The following is a 22,388-nucleotide window of genomic DNA, read 5'->3' as shown; positions in this document are numbered from 1 at the left end:
GAACTCAAGTACCGGAAGTGTATGGAAGAAACACAATCAAGAAATATAGCAATAAAAATCCTTCACATGTGTTGAGCATTTAAAGTCATCAGGATGTGTTCACCAAGGACTGATGGGAAAGTGAAGGAGAGGAGGCACAGGAATTGACTCATGTGTCTCTTTAAAATTGAAAAGCTGGCATAATGATACTAAGAGGATGCAGTAAGAGGAGGAAAAAAGCAACTCAGGCAGCTATGAGAACCTGGTGATCTGACAAACAGTTTGGTTTCCAGCAGAAAGTAGAGACAACCATGTCAAATACTATAGAAATCAAGTCAGAGGAGACTCAAATGTAATTATGTATTTAGCCACATGAGGCCACTGAATTTGTAGTGAAGTAAGATTCTGACAGCCCTCATGCTGCATTGCATGTCTTTGTGTATTTTACACAGAAATAAATCTGGTTATTAAGATTGATATTTAATAATATGAATATGAGTTGAGTGTAAACTATTTATCTAGTTTTTAATGACCATACACACGAAAAACATTTTCCAGAAGTTTTATTTGGTTACTAAATAAAAATTATTTCTAAATGAACCCTTAGAGTGTTGCATCTGAGATTTCCATGATTACCAGGAGGAATAGTCTGATTTACCCTTTTGCTAATTTTTTTTTCAGAACAGTCATTAGAAAACATTCTCCTTTTTTGTCTTCTAAGGTGAAAATCTTTATATCCATGGAGAGGAGCAACCACACAGTGTCTGAGTTCATCCTCTTGGGATTCACCTCTGACCCTGTCATGCAACTGGTCCTGTTTGTGATGTTTCTCATCATGTACACATTGACTGTGTTAGGAAACAGCATTCTCATTGTGTTGATCTGCAATGACTCCAGACTGCACACACCCATGTATTTCTTCATTGGAAATCTGTCTTTTCTTGATCTCTGGTTGTCCACTGTCTACACTCCAAAGATCCTAGTGATCTGTATCTCTGAAGACAAGAGCATCTCCTTTGCTGGCTGTGTGGCTCAGTTTTTCTTCTCGGCTGGATTGGACTATAGTGAGTGTTACCTCCTGGCTGCTATGGCTTATGACCGCTATGTAGCCATCTCAAAGCCATTGCTTTATTCTCAGGCCATGTCCATCAAACTATGTGCATTTTTTGTAGCAGCCTCTTACATGGGTGGCTTTATTAACTCTTCTATCATCACCAAGAAAACTTTTACCTTTGACTTCTGTAATGACAATGTCATTGATGACTTTTTCTGTGATTTGCTTCCCTTAGTGAAGCTGGCTTGTGGTGGGAAGGATGGATACCAGGCCCTGATGTACTTCCTTCTGACCTCCAATGTCATGACACCCATTGCCCTAATCCTGGCCTCCTATCTCTTCATCATTGGCACCATCCTGAGAATCCGATCTACCCAGGGCCGCCTCAAGGCCTTCTCCACCTGTTCCTCCCACCTCATCTCAGTGACCTTGTACTACGGCTCAATTCTTTACATCTACTCTCGCCCCCGTACCAACTATTCTTTAGACACAGACAAAATTGTTTCAACATTTTACACAGTGGTTTTCCCCATGTTGAATCCTTTGATATACAGCTTGAGGAATAAGGATGTGAAAGAGGCTCTGAATAAACTCTTTAAGTAAATCAAGACCATTCCCTTATGAGAAGCACAGAGAACATGAAATGTGCTTACGTGAGTTTTGGTAAGGATGCTGCTGATCTCACCCATAATATAAGTAAATGTATTTCCACCATTCCTGTAAGACATTTCAGGAGACCTACTACAGAAAGCAGGTTAATGTATGTGATAATACTTAATTATAAAATATGCAGGCTTGTGTTGTCACATTATCTTAGACTACAAACAAAACACTGCATTATCAAACATTCATTGTCGAGCTTTGAAGAGTGACAGCTCACTACTGTAGCAGAAAATCTGGTTGATGAGTACATGGAGAACAGTATGTACACAATTATTTGCCCTGAATGAGAACAATGCATTTAGTTAATTTCACTATTATCCTATGACTAGAAACCAGTGTTTCTAATATATTCATTTACCTTACTATATGAGCAAAACTAGAAAATATACCATTCTAGAGGCAAATGACTAGTTCCAAAACTAAAACTAACATAACAAATGTATTCTTAAAAGTATCTGTACCAGAAACCCATATGTCTCCCCTGCCTTGGAGTCAGGGTTTCTCAATGCACCATGCACAGAGACTTGGTTCTAATCATTTGAGAAACAAGTAAGTTCCCTTCTCTAAATACAGATCAGAAAATATTCAGATACTGTAAGCATGGCTGAGCAAGATGTATGCTCATTTTCTTTCTATATTGAAAAAGAAGCTTGGCTCCAGTACCATTTATAAATCATAATAAATCTAAGAAAACAAAGTTAAGTATAGCCAAACTGCGATTGAGTTCATGGCACTGACTTTTTAGAACACATCTAAGACTATGGAAAGCTCCTTCCTGCTTTGTGTGAAATATTTATAACCTTGAAGTATTCAGAGGAATCTTCTACACTGATTTGAAATTTTAGGATAAACTCCTCAGAGAATTTGCTTGTTCAAGTGGCAAAGTTTAAATTCTTAATGTAACTGGATTACATAGCTGTATCTTCAGACATACAAGTTTTTGTAAACTAAGTATTTTATTTTTTAGAATTTACTTTTCCTTTACATTTCATATAGTAATGGATTCCATAGGAACATTTTCATGGAACCCTATAAATGGTTGTGACCACATTTTTAAAGAAATTATTTCTTTTATTTCTTGAGATTATAATATATTTACGTCATTTCCCCACATCTCATTTTCTCCCATGTCTCCCATGTACCTATCCTCACTCTCTTTCAAATTCATGGTCTTGGTTTTTCATTAATAGTAACATACATACATATAAATATGTATTCTCAAATACCTAAATGCAACATGCTCACTCTGTATATTGCATGCGCGCGCGCGCGCGCGCGCGTGTGTGTGTGTGTGTGTGTGTGTGTGTGTGTGTGTGTGTTTTAAGGGTTGACCATTTGATACTGGATAACTAATTGGTGTTGGTGTGTTCTTCCTTAGGAAAGACTATTTCTCGTGCTCACAGCATACCATAGTTGGCTGTAGTTCTTTGTGTAGAGTTGAGGCCTCATGAACTTCCCCTTTTCCATTTAACATGCCTATTGTTATTGCCGTTGTTCAGCTCATGTTTTATTTATACAACTTTGCATGGTATGTTATAATTGAATTCATTTATAAAATATTTAATGTAATAAACATTTTTAAAGGACACATGACTTTAGGTAGAGTCACTATGCCATAATTCTCTTGAACTTAAACTTTCTACTAAAAAACTGAGTTGGTGGTTGTATTCATTTGCATTTCTCATAGAAATAAGACCAGTATGATATCTGTGTGGTGCACAGGCTCATATGAAGGCTGGCACCATATATCTCCCATGTGGCTGAGCAGGCTAGAGACGAGAGCATTTTGTACTCCACAGGAAGTTCAGAGCAGTGACTCTCACAGTTCCCCATCACTTGCACTGTTGGAAATTCTTTTTACCTGGGCCTTCAACTGACTGGTTATCTCATTTAAAATTGTCTTGCCAAATACTTTTCTCTAAAATTTGTTTCTAAAATTAAGACTGGGCCAAATTCTTTCACTGGGTTTTGGTAAAAGGCAGTCAGCAAAAACTGTATGCACTAAGTTTAGCTCTCCCCTTTCTTCCCTCTCCTAGGGAACATTAATCTATTTACAATGATATGCCTGAATATACTTGTAAAATACACTTGTGCATGCACACATGCGTGCGCGTGCGCGTGCGCGCGCGCGCGCACACACACACACACACACACACACACACACTCAAGGAGAAATACTATACGTTTTCTATATTCTTCCTTCTTAATAAAGTCACTTTGGAGAGACTTATTCCTTTGCTTATTAATTAGTTAATTACCTAACCTTTTGCAAACATTTATGAAGTTTATTACTAAGTACAGTGCAGGGGATTATGGCAGGCCTGAGATACATATACAGTAAACAAAACCAACACAGGCTCAGTCATCTTGTGGCTTATGGTTTGGAAACTATTTAGGAAGCATAAAATTGCCAGTATATAAAATTTTATAATGTGGCATGTTATAAAAGTTTTTAAAAAAGGAGGGGGAAGAGTTCTAATGGGTTTTGATTTATTCAGTAGCCACAAAGCCAGATTCTCAGACATCAGTGAATACAAAATTTAAAAGTACATTAACATGACTTTCTCTACCCATTTATTTAAAACCATTATAAGATTAGTATTTTCATTCTCATTAATGTCCATTCTGTTTAAACTGTGTAGTCAGAGAATGATACCAAATAAAATTCCAGGTATCTAATGAATGAAAATACCCAAAATGAAATTCGAGGTATCCAATAAAATAACTCCTCAACTAGCAAGGCTGACTGCCCTGGAGCAGAGAAGTAGAGTTGAGAGAGCTCCCTGGTTATCTTTAAATGTTTTTTTTTTTTTTCCTTAACGTCTCAACATAACCACAACAAAAGCAGGGTTTAGTTCACGAACACACATTACAAAGCATCTACTTCATGCTTTCTCCCCAATCCTCCAAATTAAGCCCTCTTGCACTGCAAATCTGAGTCTCTATGAAAAAACAAGCGTGGTGGAAAGCTATTGACAATGTGCCCGGCACACTCAGGACCTTCATTCTTCCAGTCCAGGCAAAGTCAGACAAAGTCACCATGTCAATGGAGCTCCAGTTATTCTTTTTAAGAATTACTTCTTTGTTCTTGAGATTGCAGTATAATTACATCATTTTCCTCTTCCCTTTCCTCCCTTCGAACCTTCCTCATTAGACCTCCATGCTTTTTCACATTTGTGTTCTCTTTTTCCATTAATTTATTCTTAAACAGACTCACTGTGCATTTTAGTTCTTGAACTTTTTTATTTATTTTTTACTTAACTTTTGAAATTATACTATAATTACAACATTTCTCCTTTCCTTTTCCTCCTTTAAGGAAATGCCGTACCTCTGAACTTTCATTTTTCCAAATAACACATTGTTTAAATATTTTTATATTGTTCTTCATAGGCTTTATGTCAATGCATTGCTTAAGGTATGACTGAGATAAGATCTATAAACAATATATAATATCACTATATTTTTTATTATGACTTCCGAATGGGAACTTAGTAGACAGAACCTAGATTTTATTATGCACACTGCTTTGTGCAGGCTACATTAGGTCTGGGGTTCCTCTGGTGTACAATGCAAGAACTGATTATATTTGTCTTGTGAAAGAGTATGGGGATCATCAAATGTTCTACATTTTCTCCTTATTTAAATCACTTGACATGGATAGAGATGTACCAGATAACACAATTTGAAAGAGCATCTTAAACACACAAAGACACACAGGCACACATACACACACACACACACACACACACACACACACACACACACATACACATACACACACGCATATCAAAGCCAGCATAAACAACAGTAAGAGGAGCAATACAATGCCAGCAGTAAGAGGTGGTGGTGGTGATGTAGATTTTCCCTGCCCGTAGACACCTGATTCTGCATCACAGAAAGTGGGGTAGGTATGAGCAACCAATTGTGGGCTGGAGAAGAAGGTTGAACTTGGGATACTACTGTGAAGTTTAATCCATTCTCAAGTTGAGGTTGGGAAGAAGAAATATTATTTTATAACACAGTCACAATAAACAAAATCTTCTCCCTCCTTCCTCCTCATCCCCCTACTCAGTTTCATTTACAGAGGTAAACACATCCCAGCTTTCAGCCTCTACAGAGGTTTTAGTGAATTTTTCCTGTGATATGAAAGCCATTCACACACTGAAGAAACAACAAAAAGGAGTGCTTTCCTTGGCCCCCATTTCTATATTTTCCATTAATATCTTTGTACCCTTGACCTATTTGTTCTTAGTAGCTCTAAATTCTGTCACTGCTTATGTGATCTTGGGCCATCATAAGGATTTCTGTGATGGTCTCTGCTTCTTGCTTTACATTAACCCTTCTTCCATTGTAATTGTGCTTGGACAGAGGATGTATTTTTCTTTTTTCTTTTTTGTGCTTGCTTGAGTGAAAGTGAACACTTTTTAAGACAAGGTGCAAAATGTTGTGGGGTTTTACAGGTGAGCATTTTTTTCTAGAAATACATTTTGTTGCTCTGTTTTCATAACTAGTATACAAATCCTTGTATATTACTTCAGAATTGTAAATTCCTCCTTTTCAAAAACTTCCATTGTATCTGACCTTTCAACATCGGTAATTTTCATGCCAATAATCAGGGAGTAGAAATTAAGATAATTGTGCTTTAGTCAGGACATCCATATTCATACATACTCCTAGGTAAGGATAAAAAATATGTTATAATGGATGCATTCTTCCATTATAATCATAGAGCCACATATTCAGACAAAACAATATTCTGTATCAATATCATTACCTGATTGGTATGATGTATGGTAATGCTGATTTATCATTCCCAGAGTTTAATGTCAGCTTAACCTAAGTTGGAGCATTGTTTTAGTTTATATTTTCCTTCTAGGAAACATTGAAGTAGATTACCTCCATTAACAATGGAAATATTTGTTTCTATAAGAAAATTATCATTTAGATTTCTCCATCAATTGTATTACTCAGAGAGTACCATATCCAGGATCTATTGACATACATGTCTACACAACATAATATTTACTTGTCACCTAGCGTTCCTGACATATGTAGATGCTGATATCATCTTCTCTCTGACATTTATGCCTTGAAACCACATTTTCACAGCTCTATAAGACAGTTCCACTCTGATTATCCTGTGGCAGTGCGTTACAGAGATGTAACTGAAGCTTTAGCATTTTCAAAAATTGCAATAGGAAGAGAATAATATGTCCAATAAGCTCTTCTTTTAAACTTTTCTTTTAGTTTTTGAGAAATTTATAGATGACTCAGTGAATATGATCCTATCTATCCCAGTCTCTCCCTTCCATTCCCTGCATATACCTCTCCTAACTCTATGCCTTTTTTGAACAATCTGTTAAGTCCAGATTGTGCTATTCAATGTACAAGGATGTGAGGCCATTCAGTGGAGCATGAAAAATCTACCAGTGGCCACATTCTCAAGAAAAAAAGTGACTGTCTCCCCAGTAACTATCCACTGTCAGAAGCTCCTCAGCAAGGCACAGGGCCTGAAGATCATCTACACCATCAAAACACTTGACATAAATTTTTTTGAAGAACAAAATGCCTATGAACACAACAACATCCATCACAGCATGAAGTCCAAAAAGGTGCAATAATGTCACTTATATTCTGGAGATAACAGCCATCTACTTAGACTTCAGAGACTTCAATTGGAGGTTACTTATGCTTAGTACTATAAACCCAGCCCACTAACTGTAGCTGGTGAGCCGATGGACCCTAGAGGAGAACCTACGACTGCCACTTCCCTAAAGCAGTATAATTTCTAACTGCATTATAAATACTTAATCTTATACCCAAAGATAAGTGTAGCTCTTTGTCTTCCCCAAAGAAGCTTCCTTTGTAGCAGACAGAGAAGATTACAGAAATCCACAACTGGTCAAAAGACAGAGAACAACTGATCTTGGGGTGTTTGTCCCCAATTGATACATCTACAACATAAGCTCTACATCAAAGGTTCAGAGAGCATTGTGGAAGAGAAGATGGAAAGATTGTAAGAGCCAGCAGACAAGGATGTATGGTACACAATAGTGTCTAACATATACAACAGCCAAGCTGTGCCCAATATGACTGCCTAATAAGATTCAAAAAATAACAGTAATAATAGACATGTGGATGGGGGAAAGATCACAAGACCTTAGCCCTAGATGAAAAGCTACAGGCAGTCAATGGCTGCTGAGAGAAGGAGAATCAGTGTTCTGCAAGGATGGGTCCCCAGATAGATATCGTATCCCAAGAGCTCAGCCCTAATCCTGTGTAAATATGAGCAACACTAAATGAGCTCAGTAGATTGTATGTATTTATATAAAACATATATATGAAACAACAGTAAATAAAGAAGAGGCCATATCTTTGATAAGGAACGGTGGGGGTACACAGAAGGAATTGGAGAGAAGAGAGGAAAAGGGGAAGATGATGTAAAACTCGTATAAATTTCTCAAAAAATACACAATACTAGTATAAAATTCTCAAAAAATAAGTAAAAATAGAAGAAAACAAAAATAAATGAACAAGCAAAAGCTCTATTCTATTACCCTTGTGCTTACTTAGTTCACTCTGGTCCTCACACACTGAGAAAGTGTTGATTGTACTTAAATAAAGGGAACTATATAAAACAACAAACATCAATGGCTGTACAATCTACATTCATTCCAGCAGTACAGGAATATTCCCTTTTCTCTGTGGTGGCTCCCTAACTTACCTTGTATCTTTCTTGAGCATAACTGTTTTAATGGCTGTAATAATTGCATTTTTTGTGATTTTAATATATGTTTACCTGAGAGTGTTACTGAACACTTTTTCATCTATCTATTGGCCATTTCTATATCTTTTATTTTCTTTTGGGAGTTTTGCATTTGGTTGCTTGGCCCTCTTTTAATGAGGTTGTTAAATTTCCTTGTCTCAATTCAATTACCTCATCTTATGCTTCACTTCTGCCCCATTACTTAGTATTATTTTTTCTTTTTTTTTGCCTTTTATTTTTTATTTTTTTATTTTTTTATTTTACAATACAATTCAGTTCTACATATCAGCCCCGGATTCCCTTGTTCTCCCCCCTCCCGCCCCCCTCCCCTTCCCCCCCAGTCCACCCCCCATTCCCACCTTCTCCAGGGCAAAGCCTCCCCCGCGGACTGAGATCAATCTGGTAGACTCAGTCCAGGCAGATCCAGTCCCCTCCTCCCAGGCCGAGCCAAGCGACCCTGCATAAGCCCCAGTTTTCAAACAGCCAACTCATGCAATGAGCACAGGGCCTGGTCCCACTGCCACAAAGATACCCCCACAATAGACTGCTGGCAATGGTCGAGAGACAGCCCGAATTGACCTACTCTGGTGATGGGGCGGCCAAACACCCTAATTGTCGTGCTAGAAACCCCATCCAATGACTGAGGGATCTGGATGCAGAGATCCACGGCTAGGCCCCGGGTGGAGCTCCAGGAGTCCAATTAGTAAGAAAGAGGAGGGTTTATATGAGCGAGAATTATTGAGACCAAGGTTGGATAAAGCACAGGGACAAACAGTCAAATGAATGGAAACACATGAACTATGAACCAATGGCTGAGGGGCCCCCAACTGGATCAGGCCCTCTGAATGGGTAAGTATTATTTTCTTAATTCCATTAACTGGAAATCCATTTGTATTCAGTTGCTTTTTGTTGTTGTTGTTACACATATGTATAACACTATCCTGCAGTGAAGATGTCACCAGATAAAAGCCAGGTCTATCATCTTCACCCATAGAAGCTCTTGAGAAATCAAGAGATACATTATAAAAAATAAATAAAGGCATGCAACACTGAGGCTTTTATCTTATTAACTTATGTATTGAAGCTTGGAAAACTCCAGTTTCAAAGTAAGCAAAATAACTGTGGTAATGTCAACTGTCTTAGTCACTGTTATGTTACTGTGAAGAGACACCAGAAGAACAAGTTTCTCTAAATCAACTGAGCAAAGCTCATGACAAGGCAACTCTTACAAAAGAAAGCACTTAATTGCAGACTTGCTGACACTTTCAGAGGCTTAGTCCATTATCATTATGGCAGGGAACACAGCAGCAAGTAGGTATGGTGCTAGAAAAGTAGCTAAGAGCTCCATCCTGATCTGAAAGCAGAGAGAGAACTGGGCCTAGCTCAAAGCCCATCCCAAGTGACATAGTTCCTCCAACAAGGCCACACCTCCTAATCTTTTTAATCCTATCAAAAAATTCCACTTCATAGTGACTAACCATTCAAATATGTGAGCCTATGGGGGGAGCATTCTTATTCAAACCATCAAATTGACCGTGTCTCTTTGATGTAACACAGACAATTCCCTGACTTGTATGGACTGAGGAAAATGTTTTCTTTTCTACTCTATTCAAAGTCTTAATAGGCATAATTTTTTCAAATCAATGCTAAGCACTAATGGGTTGTTTTAAATACTACTGGTCTTAAAAATGTAGTAATAAAATGACTCCTAAAGTGTGGTTGATATATTGTCCACCCCAATAAACTTATCTGGGGGTCAGAGAACAGAACAGCCACTATATTAAACATAGGTTTAGGCAGTGGTAGCACACGCTTTTAATCCTAGCATTCCAGAGGCAGAGATCTGTCTGGATCTCCGTGAGTTCAAAGCCACACTGGAAACAGCCAGGCATGGTGACACATGCCTTTAATTCCAGGAAGTAATGGCAGGAAACAGAAAGGTATACAAGGTATGAGGACCAGGAACTAGAGCCCTTTTAAGCTTTTAGCTTTTAGCAGCAGTTCAGCTGAGATCCATTCAGATGAGGACACAGAGGTCTCCAGTTTGAGGAAACGAGATCAGCTGAGGAACTGGTGAGGTGAGGTTGGTCATGGCTTGTTCTGTTTCTCTGATCTTTCAGCATTCACCCCAATACCTGGCTCCGGGTTTGTTTTTATTAGTAAGACATTTAGAAATTCGTCTACACTAAAGATATTCTGCTATACTCATAAATCGGTGCCTTATTCAGCCATCGTCACAGGAGCTTCCCACGGCAGCAGATGGGAGCAAACACAGATACTCACAGCCAGACAGTATGTGCAGGGGCAGCGGGGAAGGGAGACCTTGAAACACACATCTCTAAATGGGAAGTCCCCATCAAATCCCTGCCTTCAGAGTTAAGGGAATCTCCCAGAAGAGGAGGAGGAAAGTGTAAGAGTCAGAGAGGATGGAGTACATCAGGAGAACAAGTCCCTATAAACGAACTGAGCAAAGTTCCTTTGAACTCACAAAGACTGAAGCAGCAAGCACAGGGCCTGCACAGGTCTACATTAGATCTGCTGCATATCTATTATAGCTTTCAGTTCAGTATTTTTATGGGACTCCTGAGTGGGTGAATGAATGGGTCTCTGGTTCTTGTGCCTTCCCCTTGGACTTTTTCCCTTCTGTTAGTTTGCCTTGTCCAACTTTGATATGAAGGTTTTTATTTTATCTTATTATATTTTATTATTATCTTAGAAGCCTGTTCTTTACTAATGAGAGACAGAAAAGGAGTGGATTTAGATGGGAAGGGCAGTGGGGAGGACCTGGAAATTGTAATCAAGATATATTATATATACTGTATATATACGTATATATTCACATATATATGTATATATATATATATAGTAAGAAAAAATATTTTCAATAAAAGCTAAGTAATGATAATACATTAAATAAGAACATTACTTGTATCATTATCATTTGTGTTATTGTTATAGGTCAGACTACAATGTGAACTGTTCAATACTGTGTCTAATGAGTAATAATATACCTTTGAAGAAGAATCAAGGTCTATTACAAAGAGGGGGAGGATGTAATATTTCATTTCTAAAACACCAACTGAAAATTAACTGTATAACATAATAAGGTCATTCTCAAAACACCAATTTTCTTTTCAATAGTGAAGTTCCAACCTTGAGTTTTAGGCTCTTCACCTGCAAAGTATAAAATTTTAAATATTTCAATTACAATGTTTAAAAGAACCTAAAATATCAACTGTCTAAACTGTGACATTTAACTGTGAGTTGACATAAAATACCTGGAGAAAGAAAATAACCTTGGAGAACAGGATACAGCTGAATATTTGTTACCTTATTTAAGCCTTTTCCACTTAATTATAATGTTTTATTTCAATGAAACATTACACTGAAGTTCAGTGAAATAAAACTTACACTGAAGTAAATCATAAATATTAGTATTTATACTCTTAGGTTAAAGTGAGACCCTAAATATGTGTTTTTGATCTTGGGCTTAGAATATTTTGATTTTTAATATCTATTTAAAAATTTGTTTTGCTTTTAATTATGTGTAGATTGTCTGTGTTTTGTGTGGTTATATGCACTTGTTTACATGTGCTTATAGAGGCCAGAGGCATCAGATGCCCCTGGACCTTAAATTATAGGCATTTGTGAACCACCCATTGTGGCTACTGGCAACTGACCTCTGGTCACCTGCAAGGGCAACATATGCTCTAACCTCTGAGTCATGTCTCCAGCCCTTTATTTTTAGTTAACCCAAAATACCTCTTAATAACATTTATATTAATATCCTAGTGCAGAAAATGGAAGTTTTACACAAATATATTTTATGTATATTTAATCACACTTAAAGGAAGAAATTTAAGAGATATCTTACTAAGAATAATAATTTATAAAATGTTGAACAAATTTCTGGCAATCTAACGATTTTGTATCATTTCCATATTTGATACAGTTCATTTACAAAACTTCAAAGTCAAATTAAGTGAGGGAAAACAATCCAACTCTTTCTATTTCATTCTTTTCTCATGATCATTCTGACCAAATTGAGGGGAGGAGGTGGTATTGTATTAAAGTTAGTATTGAAATACACAAGAATATTACACTGAAAAACTCATTATTATATATTTGGAAAAGTTTAAGTAGCAAGATTATATTAATCATAATTGAGGAAAAGGTTGTTAAGGCTTTCATAGCTGTTAGTACATTATTTCAACTTTAACTATGATCGAAATACACATAAACATGTCTCCAAGTCAGTTTTTAAACAGCCATAATACACAAAAGGCAGCCTTCATGTGTGTTGCTGTATAGTCTGTATCAGCTTCTTAAAGGCTTCTTTAACATCTTTGTTTCTCAGGCTGTAGATGAAAGGGTTGAGTAATGGATTGATGATGGTGTAGAACATGGCAGCCACTTTGTCTCTCTCCAACGAGTAGTTGGAACTAGGCCTTGAATACATGAAGAGCAAGGAGCCATAGAAGAGGGTGACAGAGACCAGGTGAGAGGCACAAGTAGAGAATGCCTTGCGTCTTCCTGAGGCTGAGCGGATCCTCCAGATAGCCAGGAGGATGTTGAAGTAGGAAACGAGGATGGCAAGAATGCTAGAGAGCACAGTGAAGCCCACCATACTAGAAAGGATTTTCACATAGACACGAGTGTCTGTACAGGACATTTTTACCAATGGAAGCACATCACAGAAAAAATGATCAATAATATTTTTACCACAGAAACGTAACCTGAATGTGTTGGCAGTATGGGCTATGGCATTTAAAAACCCTCCTACATAGGATCCAACCACTAGCCCAGTACAGAGAGAAGTGGACATGATGCTTGAATAAAGCAATGGGCTACAAATTGCAGCATGTCGGTCATAGGCCATGGCTGCCAGCAGGTAGCATTCAGTGTAGGCTGCTACACAGGAAAAGAAAAACTGAGCCCCACAGCCAGCCAAAGAAATACGCTTGTCTTCTGAGATACAATTGACCAAGATTTTAGGTATGTATACAGAATTATACCAGAAGTCCAAAAAAGATAGACCTCCTATAAAAAAGTACATGGGTGTATGCAGCCTGGAATCAATACGAATTAGGATAATCAGGGTCATGTTCCCTGACAACGTCATCAAGTAGATGGTTAAAAATATTCCGAATAGGACCAGCTGCCAGTGAGGGTCTTCTGAGAAGCCCAGGAGGATGAATTCAGTAAGGATGGTGCGATTGTCCACTTCCATGTCCACAGAGGGGAAAGCCAGGGTAGGAAGATGCAGGGAATGCACAGTTTAGAGATAATCCTAATAAGAGATTAAAAGAAATAAGCAATCAACAATTATTGAACCTGAATAACATGGTGTGATAAAAGCATAGATTAGTGATACAATCAATTAAGAGAAATGAACAATGTATCCACGAAATCAACAAAGACCGGGAGGTTTATAGATGTTTAATCCTTTAAATAATTACATGGTATCACAGAACTGTGGGGTTTCAGGCTGTGACTGCAGAAGACTCCTGGAGTTAGAGTAATAACCCAGGTTTTAAATTCGAAATTTTCAAAATTTCGTTTCTAAACTACATTACTCAGAGCCAGGCCCTTATCAAAAAGATAAGACACAGTCATGAACATTCTTTACAATTTTCTGACATGTTGTCAGACTGAGTAAAGAGGAAATACAAGAAAATACTCAATAACTGTATGTGGTAATGAGCATATTTAAAGGAAGTATTCAATAAATACTATAAATAATTATTGTATTCATTTTGTAAAGTAAAAAAATTAAATACATAAGTAAAATAAATGACACCTTTTGCATTTAATCAAAAAGACAGTCTTGTATAATATTAGAGGGACCAGCCTTAATATTATACATCCCGGGGGCTCAAGAGAGAGAACTACTAACAGCAAGGACTATTTTCAGGAAATAGAATCTCAGCACACCGAGCTCTATAGTCCACTTGCTTTAATTCCTCTGGCATAACATCCTTTATACCCAGCTTCAGTTCTGTTCTCATGTCTAGCTCCTTTCTTGGCTGATTTCTCTCTGTATTTATCTACTGCTTCCTCTAAGTTCTATCTTAATTCTCTTGTCTTAACTCTGCCTCATCTAGGTCCTTTTCATCTTGTTCTTACCCAGCTAGTACTTCCCCATCTGACTCTTCCTCATCTTCCATCTCGTTCCTCTGGTGCTCTCCTCTAGCCCTTCACTCTAATTCTTCCCCATCTCAGTTTGTTCCTCTCAAGTTTTTACCCATCTAGTTCTTCCATTCTCTTTTCTCTTCTCCGTCTCTCCGTGCCCTGGAAGTCCTGGTATATAAAGCCAGGCTTCCAGGGTCAAACGGAGGGGTGATAAGAATCACATAGGGAGCCAATAACCGTTAATTATCATTTGCAACCCCAAAGGGAAGTGACCAATGGGGAAATGAATTAACTAAAGGCTAAATTCGGGTAATATCTAAGAAGAGGGAATCTTATGTGCTCAACTATAGTCTTAAGCGTGATTAGTAGAAAATGTTAAGAATCTATAAGTTGCTAGGTCAATGGGAGAAAACTGTCTTCTTTTTTCCTGTGGCTCCTATCTGTCCAAGCTATCTGCCGTTTTTCTTCAGGGTTGGTTAAAGTGTGCTCAGTCACTAGGCAACCTGTGTACAGCTAGATGCCTCTGGTGATAGTTAAAGGGAGATCTGGAACTGGAGGTAAGGTTTGGGAAAGGAGGAAGTAAGGCTTAATTGGCACATCCGCCAGGCCTTCTCAAACAAGTAGCCTGGATGGTTAAGTCTGTTCTTAGAGAATACAGAGGTATCTCTGATAAAGTATTCTCCTCCATCTGGGGATGGACCTGGCCGGATGCTGCTAATGATGATTATTACAGGGAGGCTTGAACTGGGGTTCTGGCTGAGCATAGCTGTCGGCGCAGAAGGTTATCTAAATATTCCTAGAAGTGGTTAGGTAAGGAGTTAGCGGTCTATAAAGTTAGTAAGGCTGTAAGAAAAGAGGGTCCGAGCTGAATTGTGTAAAGCTATTACTTAACGTCCACCAGATCTAGGTGGTGTCTCCTTGTGGAATTTATCTTAAATCAGGAGATTTGCATGTGGACTGTTATTACTGCTAGTCCTTCAAAGTGGCCAAGGGAGATATCTGATTCCAGAGAAAGCCTTTCCTGAGGCTGTTCTCCAAATACCTGAAATGTGTATGTCCAGAGAGTGATCAGTCCACACTGTTAACCCTTCTTGGGGAAAAGTCAATTGGGAAAACTATGAAGGCACACATGACTTTCATAACAGAATACAGCTGATATATAACAAGCCAAGTAACACCAAAAACTCCTTAGGATTTGGCTTCCTCTGGAGGAATTCCCTGATCCCTCCAGGTAGTGACTTTGTCATAACCAGCTGAGTTCTTATAATATATTCCTGCGGCCCGCAGCAAGACAGATTTTTAACTGTGTTGAGTATTAGTCTAAGCTCTCTGCCTTGTGTACTGCTATAACCTAAGATATCAGACATTTTCTATTAAATTTAAAACATTCAATCATCTTTCCATAAACTAGTGAGAACATCTTCTATGCTAGGCATTGTGATGGTATTTTTATGAGCAGCAGTATATATACGTTCATATATATGTAATCTTTCAAACTATAAGTACAAAGAGAACAAAGTGTTTATTATTATGTTCGAGTCATGACCCCAAGTCTCACCTCCCACCACTTTCAACCTTGCCCTAGCTTTATAAGGGGCATGGCAAGCCTGTTGCATCAGCTGATAAAAGGGAAGCACAGATTCAGCAGGATGCCCACAGTGATCATGCTCTGTTGAGCAGCTCAGTTCTTACTGTAACTCAAAATCTCCTTGATCAAATGTTTTCTAGTTCCCAGCAAGGGAAAAACTCATTTTCTCCAATGGTGCCTAACTAGAAATGTAAACCACACTTAAGAGAGGCTCCATGTCCGTAGTAGAGGGCCAGCATAAAACAAAGTCAAGGATATTTTTGGAGATGTTTTGTCTCATAATGCTATGTTTGGGCACTTTTTACCTTGTCTTTTGCTTATCTGTTATTGGTTCTGACTCTGTTCTTACAGTGTATGTCTGTCCATCTGCCCGTCTGCATATTTATGTGTTTTTTGTGATTTTATTTTTTTGTTATTTGTTTTCATTTCTCTTTTTGTCTATTTGGTTTGTTCTGTTTTCTTTTTTTGTCTGTTTTCTAAGGAAAATGATAAAGAAGGTATAAAACCATATTGTGATGAGGTGGAAAAGAACTGAGAAGAGATGAGGGAGGGGAAAATTTTTCAGAATGTATGGTATGGAAAAAATTATTTTCAAGGAAAAAATACGAAAGTATGTTTCCCAAATGTTAAGCCACTATCACTAATAGAAGAGAATGACTATGTCTACCCTTCTCTTCCTCACTGAGATCATGCTAGAGCTGACTAACATTTACTTCTTTAATTACTAAAAATGTTTTAAAACTATTTATTTTAAAATTACATTTTTCACTTTACCCTAGGTTGTGTAGGAATATAAACATAATTGGGGCATTTTTGACACTGTGGATGCTCAACATGAGGAAGAGTCCAGTTTTTAATGTGAGGGTATCAAGAGACTTAAAATCCTTGTATTTCATATCTACAAATACCACGAATCTTTAAGGAAAGTTAAAAGACACATTTAATACAATGTTTTACCCAATTGTTTGAAACCAAGCAAAAAGTTTAAACACCCAAATGGAGTGATTTACTCGTGTTTGAATGGGTGAAAAAATGCAATAGGGCAGCATTTTATTCTTTGCCAAGGTGTTTGCCTCCATAGTGTATATGACACTTTCTAACAAATATTTCTATAATGAATTGGTGGGCAATTGGTGTTATGTCTTCCATCTATCTCCTCAAACTGCTGTTTACTCTGAACCTAGGTCACACTATTCAAGGCAAAAAATCTACTGGCTGATAGAGTCTTCCAAGCATACTGCATTATCCCATAACTAGAAAGAATAAAAATGAAGCTGAAGACTCATTCTCAAGGCCTTTAGCCCACCAGGAATTGTTAATCAAGTGTCATTTAAAGCGTGCTCGGGAAGCAATAAGCATAAAAAGTTCAGAAATTATCACACAAAGCCTCCAATTCAGAATAATCTATCAAGATATACCATACTTCACATAGTATGGTTGATGAATTATCCGTAGGGAACGATTCAAAGGATAAGTTTTATTAAGAAATCTCTACCCCCATAGAATCACTTGCCTACTTTCTTCATTGGAGCCCCTCAAATTCAGTGGAAATAATGGGACCTTCTGGCACTTTAAAACCAGTACCGAGAAATGAAAACATTGTATCTTGAATGTCTGGGAAGCAAACTGCAAAACAATAACTAAATCCACAAGAATATCACAGATTCCATCCTCTTAATTTCCCGAGTAATGAGAATATTCATGGTATGACCTTAGACAAAATTTAAGCTTGTAGATGAGGAACACATATCTCACCAAAATGAGATTTGGCTGAGAAGGAAGGTATGCATGTGTGTATATAGAAACAATCCATTTAGAGCCAAAACAGACCTATGCTAATTGTAGTCAAGGTCATAGAATGACCACCTTGCTTTGTTAAGCTTGTTTATCTATGCTTACCTTTGGTTAGAAAGGCCGGTTCCTGGAACTGACACCTTTTCCCTGCTCTCTGATGCATGTCCTGTGTCTATTGGACTCAATATACATATTTCCTCAATAGCCCTTTGAGATTTTATCCACATAGCAGTATAGGAATATATGCCTCTGCCTCCAAAGACTTAATTAGAGTCTGTCAGTAATTTGAGGTTACATGGTTAATTAGGTTATGATGCATTCTGCAACACATTTTAAAAGTTAACACAGTGGCTGTGTGTTTCAATATAATCATTAAGTATGTCTGAAAACAAGACTCTTAAATTTTGATAATTAAGCGTATCATGGATGTATCCTGTAAACTATATTTTTTCTTTGACTTACACTCTTCTCAGTCTCCAGGCTACAAAATATTGTCTTGTCCATCAGGAAACCCACATCCATTGGTGGAGAGGAAAAGGAAAGAGAAATAAAGGAAGCGGGCGAGGGGAAGAGAATAAGGGAAAACTTGAAAATAGAGAATGAACTTCTGAGAAAAGAGAGGGGAAGCAGCTGGTGTCCTGTTGCAGTGCTAGGGGTGGCTCTGAGAATTTGGTCTGGGCAGATAGAGTCCAAGTTGAAGGACCCCATCAGGTCCCTCCCCTCAGAGCTTGGAGCTTGGGGAACACGGAGAAAGAAGGGAAGGAAAGACTACAGGAGTCAGAGGGAATGGAGGACACCGGCAGAACACGGCCCCAAATCAACTCAGTAGGGCTTATATGGGCTCCCAGAGACTGAACAGCAAGCAGAGGGCCTGCATAGATCTGCGCCAGGTCCTCTGTGTCTTTGTTATGACTGCTAGCTTGGTGTTTTTATGGGACTCCTAACAGCGGGAGTGGGTGTATCTTTGACTCTTTTGCCTGCTCTTGAGACTCTTTCCCTCCTATTGGGCTGCTTTGTCCAGCCTCCATAGGAGGGCTTTGCCTTGTCATACTATATATTGTTTTGTAGCATTTAAAATAGAGAGAGAAAGAAAAGAAAGGGGGAAAGTAGAGAAAAGGGCTAGGGGAGAGCTAGAGAGGTTAGACACAATTAAGGTACAACTACTCCTGTGTAGAGGTGTCACACTGAAACCCATTAGCTTGAGCTATTAATATTATTGAATAAAGATAATGTAAGTAAGCAGCAACCTGTTGACAACTTGAAGTTAAATGGCTAGTGTCTTACTTAGGGTTTCTATTGCTGTGCTAAAATACCATGAACAAAAGCAACCTGGGGAAGAAACAGCGTATTTCACTTTATAGCTAATAAGTCCATTACTGAAGAAAGCCAGGACAGGAACTCAAGCCAAAAACCTTGAGGCAGCAATCAGAGCAGAGCCCATGAAGGAGTACTGCTTACTGACTTGTTCCCTCTGGCTTTCTCAGCCTGCTTTCTTTCTTTCCTCCTCTTTTTTTAAAAATTTAATTTATTTATTTATCTTATATCCAGACCACAGTTTCCTCTCCTTCCTCTCTTCCCATTTCCTCCCCCCACCTCCCCTTGCCCCCCACCTCTGCTTTTATTCAGAAAGGAATAGACCTCCCATGGGTATCAACAAAACATAGCATACCAAGTTGCAGTAAAACTAAGCACTTCCCCTTGCACACTGCCCTTGACCCACTGTTTGCCCCACCCACCACCAAGCAGACCCAGGCCACACAAGTCAAAGGAACTGTACCCATCTCTGGATTCTGTCTCCCTTGATCCTTCCCCAGGTCAAACCCATCCCAACTTGGCCCTGGCCCTGCTGCTGCTGCTGCTGCTGAACCCTGCCCCTACTCCAAAGGAATCCCACTGCTCTGCTGCAGCCCTCCCTGGATTCTGCTCCCCCAAGACCCATACCACCATCCAACCTCATCATCCTCCCTGTGACCAGCCCTTCCCAGAACTTCAGAAGACTCTATAGAAACAGACACAGTCCATGCTAATCAGAAGAACAGCCCCAGAAGCTCTACTGGAGTCCAGGCTGTTCCTAGATACGGCAGAAGAAGACTTGGGCTTTACTGGAGGCCAGGATTGATCTAGAGACCAAAGAAGACTTTGACTTTACCAGAGGCCAGACTGCACCAAGGGACCCAAGGCCCCAAAAAACCCCATTGGAGGCACCTTACTGGACATGAAGACTCACCAGACACCAGAATCCTTGGCCACTTAGTCCAGAAGACCAGAAAAGAAACAGAAACCAAGGAACAGAACACCCATCCAACAATGATAATCACAGGAATCAACACCTAGACCCATAATCACCCCAAATCCAGATGACTAAACACCAGTGTAAGAACACAATAACAGAAAGGGCAATATGTCACCACCAGAACCCAGGTGACCTACAACAGCAAGACTTGAACATTACAACCCAGCTGAAGCACAAGAAAACAATCTTTAAAATAACCTTATGAAGATTAGGATTTTATTTTGGCGCAACCCTATTTCATAGTTAAAAAAATATTAAATTAGCAAATGTGATTTATCAAAAGGTAATGCTCTCTAACTTTTAAATTAATTCGTAGATAATGTTGAAAATGAAAGAGATGAATTCATAAAATGTTTTTATGAATAATTATTTCACCCAATAAAAAATTCATCATGAGTGTTCTTTGGGATATAGAAATTTGAATTCTCACTGTCTCTGACTTCACTCTTTGATTGATTTATGTCTTCTTTTCTCTATTCTAGATAACTATATCTACCCTTGATTCTTTACTTGAACTTTAGAAGACCTCTGAGTAAAATATTTATTAAGACGCATCTATTGTCAACATAATTTGTTACGTATAAGAATAAAAACCAGAAAAATATACATTATACTGGCTTCTTGGGGCACTTTTGTGAGGTATGTTCATGTTGTCCTATTTACTACAGGCCTGATTTCCCAGAGTCACAACTCCCACTCTATAGCAGGTAGTATGAAAAGGACTTGTTACTTACAGATAGCAAGCAAAGTATAATAGAATCCTGGGATTCCTTGCAAAATAGTCCTCATGGGCTTAGGATGTCCATGCCAGGCACATAGAACTTTTTCTCATACAACTCCTTCTAGAGCAGATGAGAGACTCTGAAAGTAACTTGCCTGGGGAGATATATATATATATATATATATCAACCATCTATGACCAACTGATTGAAGGATAGACTGTTGTTCCAAACAAGTTCCAGAAAGAAACAGAAATGGATGGGGTAATCCTTCCTTCTTCAGAATGCTGTATGCTCTGCATGTTTTATAATTAGTCTTTAGAACTACATGTAAGGAAGTAGCGGTGATTAACTGGGACAGAGCAAAACCATCCTAAAAATTGTCTTGAAGTCACATTATACGTTTTTTTAATATCCTCCCTTCTAATGAGTGGGCCAAATACCTTTAGAGCTAAATGTACCAGATTCATGTTCGTGATTCTTTACCTGCACATTATTTGGAATAATTTAATTTACTACTGATGATGATTGATAACAACATATATTAATCTCACTTATGGACTTAAATATTATAGACACAAGCCATAATGAAAATGTAAAATATTTGTGTCTTCCTCTTTACATTCTCATTATTCCAATTATATGATAGTGCATGTGTAGTAAAAACAAAACAAAAACAAAAAGGGAAAAAAATGTCTAATCAAACGTTACTACCCAAATAAATTAAAGCACATATGCATGACACATAGTGTGTAATAGAAAAAGGATAATTAACACAGATTTTGAAATGCTAATGATATATATTTCATACATGTTAGAATAGCTGAAATACAAATGACACAGAAAAGAAGTGTTGGTGGGGGTTTGAAAGGGAGGGAAGCCCTGCAAATCAGTGATGGGAACACAAGTTATAATCATTATGACAAACAGCATGAAGATTCCTCAAAATATTAAAATAAACTACAATACAGCTCAACAATCTCACTTTTGGCTGTGTGTTCAGTGTAAATAAAATCCATATCTCAACAGATATTGGACTTTTGTGTTCATTTCAGCAGCATCAGAAGAGCCCAGGTATGGAAAAACTCTGTGTCCATTGAGCATTTTATTTAAGGCACCATACACACACACACACACACACACACACACACACACACACACACACACACACACACTTCGACTTTCTAAAGGAGTAAATCTTGCCAAATTTTTCAGCAATACAGATTGCACTAGGGGATGTATGTCATATGAATTTGTCTGGGTGCAAAAGGCACATACTGCATGAACTCAGATATGTATGAGGTAAAAATAATAAAACTAAGTCTAGATTATAGTAGTAGATTCTGGAACTTGGCATGGCTAGAAAGAACAGTTTGGGGGGCAAATAAATAATAATTTAA

General features: G+C 38.1%; 2 protein-coding genes across 2 annotated transcripts; one reads left to right on the top strand and one right to left on the bottom strand.

Moving 5' to 3' along the window:
* Positions 1 to 718: 718 nt before the first annotated feature.
* Positions 719 to 1,644, top strand: LOC128102318 (olfactory receptor 1013). Its single transcript, XM_052725960.1, has one exon. It carries the CDS (start codon positions 719 to 721, stop codon positions 1,634 to 1,636), a length of 918 nt encoding a protein of 305 aa, XP_052581920.1. The 3' UTR covers positions 1,637 to 1,644.
* An 11,109-nt stretch (positions 1,645 to 12,753) lies between these two features.
* LOC128102345 (olfactory receptor 9G4-like) lies at positions 12,754 to 13,692 on the bottom strand. Its single transcript, XM_052725997.1, has one exon. The coding sequence runs from the start codon at positions 13,690 to 13,692 to the stop codon at positions 12,754 to 12,756; it is 939 nt and encodes a 312-aa protein (XP_052581957.1).
* Positions 13,693 to 22,388: the final 8,696 nt, after the last annotated feature.

The sequence above is a fragment of the Peromyscus californicus genome, unplaced genomic scaffold (genome assembly GCF_007827085.1).
Source record: "Peromyscus californicus insignis strain IS unplaced genomic scaffold, ASM782708v3 Scaffold_7__1_contigs__length_154581171, whole genome shotgun sequence".
Classification (NCBI taxonomy): Eukaryota; Metazoa; Chordata; class Mammalia; order Rodentia; family Cricetidae; genus Peromyscus; species Peromyscus californicus.
Note: the sequence above shows the minus strand (reverse complement) of the source record. Positions and strands in the feature narration are given on the sequence as shown.